Source organism: Egretta garzetta, unplaced genomic scaffold (assembly GCF_000687185.1).
Source record: "Egretta garzetta isolate BGI_Z169 unplaced genomic scaffold, ASM68718v1 scaffold158, whole genome shotgun sequence".
Lineage (NCBI taxonomy): Eukaryota > Metazoa > Chordata > Aves > Pelecaniformes > Ardeidae > Egretta > Egretta garzetta.
The window spans coordinates 1,063,759-1,068,402 of NW_009260430.1; the positions used below are offsets into that span (position 1 = coordinate 1,063,759).

General features: G+C 52.8%; 1 protein-coding gene across 1 annotated transcript in view; it reads right to left on the bottom strand.

The window, feature by feature from the left end:
* Nucleotides 1-3,368, bottom strand: part of SLCO4A1 (solute carrier organic anion transporter family member 4A1) — a 13,821-nt gene extending 10,453 nt beyond the window's left edge. The window contains exons 1-2 of the mRNA XM_009643725.2: nucleotides 2,543-3,368; nucleotides 526-616 (exon numbers count right to left, since the gene is read on the bottom strand). Coding sequence (XP_009642020.1) covers nucleotides 526-616; nucleotides 2,543-3,368 — 917 coding nt within the window. The remainder of the gene's footprint in view (nucleotides 1-525; nucleotides 617-2,542) is intronic.
* Nucleotides 3,369-4,644: the final 1,276 nt, after the last annotated feature.

A 4,644-nucleotide genomic window follows, 5' to 3' on the forward strand; every position in this document is an offset into this window, starting at 1 on the left:
ATTCCTGTGACTCATTCCACCCCAGAGCCACCCTTTGCAAGAAAACTAGTGGGAATAACCCATTCCATTCCCTGGAAACCCGCTCCCCCCTTTTTAACCCATTGGTCTGCCAAAGAGCCTGTAAGGAGATAAGAATAAATTACAAACACTCGGAAGCACGGAGGGATTTAGCACCCCGGCTGGGTTATCAGAAGGACGAGCAGCGCTGCTGGTAGCATTGCCTCATCAGGGAACTCATTCAAAAACTTCACCTGCTGCCCGTAGCCTAATTAGCGCAGGCGGTGCAGCGTGAGGACGGGTTTAAGCTGACGGGTTTGTCAGCAATTTTCTTCAGGCGACAGCACTGATGCAAGCCACCCTTCCAGCCTCAGCACCCCCGCAGAAACACCGCTGAGCACCATGGGCACGCTTCCACCCAGCCACCAGGTCATTTCTCCAGGTTGCTATTATTATTATTATTATTTACCCCAAAGGAAACATATAGCATAAAGGAAAAGGAAATAAGATTATTTTTTAGCGACTTACTCTCTGCCAATTTCAGTATAAATATTTAGAAACATTCCTCCTACCAGATAACCCGCTGCAGGCCCAAGGATTGCAGCAGTGTAGAAGACAGCTGAAAGGGAAAACAAGCCCTGTTAGACAAGCAGCAGCATTTCAGCCAGGGCTGCTGCGGAGCACGGCTGGTCCCCAGCATCCCCACCGCAGCCTGATTCCCTCCTGGATCCGGGATGCTCAGCCTCCCACCGCCTCGCAACCCGCTCCCCAAGCCAGACAGTTCTGACAAGTTATCATCTCACATTTAAGGCCCAGGGCAACTTCTGCATCCAACCTGGGAATTTTTATAGCATGGGGGCAGGAAAAATGGGTTCAGTGGTGTCCTGGTTTTGGCTGGGATAGAGTTAATTTTCTCCCTAGCAGCTGGCACAGTGCTGTGGTTTGGATTTAGTACGAGAAGAATGTTGATAACACACTGATGTTTTAGTTGTTGCTAAGTGCTTGGACTACCCAAGGACTTTTTGAGCTTCTCCTGCTCGGCCAGGGGCATAACAAGCTGGGAGGGAGCACAGCCAGGACAGCTAACCCAAACTGACCACAGAGCTATTCCAGACCATAGTATGGGGGTAGTTGGTCGGTTGGCTGGGGGGAGAGGGATCACAGCTGGGAGGGTGATCCCTGCTCGGGACAGGCTGGGCACCGGTCGGTGCGTGGTGAGCAGTTGCATTGAGCATCACTTGTTTTGTATATTCTGTATATTCTCTTACCATGATTATTATTACTATTGTTATTCTTTTCTCTTATTAAACTGTCTCTATCTCAACCCACAGGTCTTACTTTTTTTTTTCCGATTCTCTCCCCCATCCCACTGAGGGAGGGGGGGAGTGAGCGAGCAGCTGCGTGGTGCTGAGTTGCCAGCCGGGTTAAACCACGACAAGTGGAAAACCATATTTATGTAGTTACTGGTTTATTATTTAGCAGGGCTGTAGCTGACCCTGCTGCCACATCCCCACTGCCGGCACGACGAGCGGCAGCGTGGTCTCCCCACTCACAATATGCAGTATCTACGCTAAACGTGGCACCGCTGGCACTTCTCTTGGTTTGCTGCCATGGGAAGATCATCAACTTAACTGGTGATCTCCTTGTGCCCTCCTTCCCTCCCTGCACAGCCTTCTGATACAACAGCGTGGGCAGGCAGCTACATTTTGAAATTGCTAAAAGCACTTCACCCAGCAGGACGGCAAGTATTGGCAATGGCTAAGTGACCAGCGATACAGAGCAGAGGAGCGAGCCCAGCCTCTTCCCTCGGTGAAGCTTGGCTGTGCTTTGCACCAGATTATCTGAGCAGCCCAGCGACCGTCCCTGCTGTGCTATGGCACTAAAGGGGTGACGTCCCCTTGCACGGATGGGGTATGGCCTCATAGAATCATAGAATCGCTTTGGTTGGAAAAGACCTTTAAGATCATAGAGTCCAACTGTCCCCCTAACCGTGCCATCCCACCACTAAACCATGTCCCTAAGCACCCTTCCTTTAAATCCTCCCAGGGATGGGGACCCAACCACCTCCCTGGGCAGCCCATTCCAGAGTCTGACCACCCTTTCTGTGAAGAAGTTTTTCCTAATGTCTAGCCTAAACCTGCCCTGGCGCAACTTCAAACCATTCCCCCTCGTCCTAAGCCTAACCTAAGCCTCATCGTTGTTTGCCAGGGATGCTGATGCCATGCATGCGCTGGGGCATGCTGGAGGGCTCTCCCCAGCTGGCTCCATGCCGGGAGCAGGAGGCACCTCCGGATCTGCAGGGCATGCATTGCAGGAGTGAAAATACCCAGCTGCACTTAGAGTTCCTGCCTGTAAATAACCAAGACCTCCCCCAACCGCTGCCACTTCCCTCTGATTACCACCTCGCCCCTTAGCAGGAACAAAAGGGTGGGAGCACCTCTCCCAAAACTGCTCCGTGTGGGCAGTTTGGGGCCAAGGCAGATGGACCGGCTCTCTCTCCCATCCCCACCTCATGGGTTTGAGCTGCTCCTCTGGCTTGACTCACCAATGTACACAGGGGAGTAGTTAGTCTTGACGTTTTCATCTAAATAGGTGACGCCGAGCGTGTAGAGCGGCGTGGCTCCCATCCCGTGCAGGAACTGCCCCAGCATGAAGATGAACCTGTAGCTGGAGAGGCTGGAGGCAGCCTGGGCGCAGGGCAGGCTCTGGTTCCCCCCACAGATGCCCACTTCTGCCGCTGAGCGCGCCTCGTACCGTCCCGTGGTGAAGTGGGGCAAGGCGAAGAGCAGGGAGCCCAAGCCCATGACCAGCACACCCCAACCCAGCCATCGCGGTTTGTGGCCGTTCCCCCCAAAGTAGCTGACAAAGGTCAAGCAGACACACGCTGCGATGTCATAGGAGCTGGCGATCAGCCCGCTCTGGTAGCTGTGGAGGTCAAAGCGCCGCTCAATGGAGGTGATGACCGTGTTGATGAAGCCATTCACCGTCATGCCTTGCAGGAAGGAGGCCACGCAGAGGAAGAACAAGACACCCTTAGACGTGTTAAAGAGTTGTAAGCACCCAGGGGTGAACGCCCCCCAGCCGCACGCCAGTTCCTCCCCTTCGGCCGACACGTATTTAATCCCTTCGTTGAATTGGGTCTCCTTGTCTCCCGGGGTGGTGGAGCAGAGGGGTTTGGCACACGAGTCGGAGGGGCTGGGTGCACTGGAAGATGCCGTGCCGTTGCTCAGCGGGGTGCCGCATGGCTCCCGTCCGCTCAGGGCATCAAAGGTCCGGCCGGCCTCGCCGGGAGGAGGAGATGGGTGGGAGAAGTCGAGCGTCTGAGCGAAACAAAAGCCATTTTCTCTGGTTGAGTTCTGGGGCATTGCCATGAATGGGACCACAGAGTCGAGCGGCAGGTTGAGGTGGGGCTGGTGGCTGGGGCGGCTTCGTGGGGCAGCGAGGACCTGCTGATCCAGGAGATGCAATTTTCGGCGCTTACATCAGTAGGGAGATGGTGAAGGTCTGAGCCAATACCATTCTGGCCTGTGAAGAGAGAATTTTTACACATGTGCCTTTATATAAAACCACGCTCAACCCCCTCAAATATTGTTGGGTTTGGTTTTTTTTTTTAATAATTATTAGCATTTCACTGTGCAATTCAGCTGGATGTGTGCCCTCCACCATGGGGGGTGTTGGTACCTCAGAAAAAGTCCAAAATACTCAAGAGCATTAAAAAAACCCCACCTCTGAGGGCAGTCTCCCTGCTGAAGCCCCTTACCCCTCCTCTCGCAGAGCCCCTGGTTTGACACCAGACCCTCGCTCCGCCGGCCACAGCCTCCGTCCCTCTCCTTCCCCCTGCAGAGAACGGCGTGCACAGCTACAAGTTTCCCACCGTTAAAAGTCCTTTGGTCTCCCTTTCACACTCTGTTATCAGTTTATAATTATCCTGAAAACTTTCCACAGTCAGATTGATTTTATTCCAAGCCCTCAGATCTGTTTACAACTATTCAGTAAAAGCCCTTCCATAACTAATTAGACTACATGCCATTTCGGAGCGAGCTGGAGGGCAGAGGCAGCTGACTCGAACCTGATTACCGATGCAGCCTGCCTTCTTTCGACCGGCTCCTGTGCATCGCAGCACCTGATCATGCTGGCGAGCAAGAGCATTTTTACTTAAATGCCTTGGCTGAACTACAAACATGAAACCAGCAAGGTTCTCCCTTGGATGCCGGTCTTAAATACGCAACAAATGCTAGGCAAGAAGTGTTTTATTAGAGAGCATCTTCAAAGCACCTTGTGTTTCCCAATATTTTTTGCCAGTATCCGTTGAGAAGGTTCCTACAGAAGTGTTCCTCTCGAGATGGCAATAAGCCTCATTGGCAGGGAACAGGAAAAATGGGCAATTTGTTTCCTTAATAAAATGAACCATGTTCAGATCGCCATAACCTGGGAATATTGCAGCCTTTGGTGGATAAATTAATACTCATCTGTGTGGTGCTGAAAAATCTTAATAACATTTGCTCGGTAGATGATAGCGTGCACAAGCACTGATGTGCTACCCCGTACCGGCAGCTCTTGCAGGCACTGGGGCAGGACCGGGCAGCACACGATGCTTGAAGCAGCATTGGGGTCCTGCTCCCACTGACAGCCCGCTCAGCTCAAGCA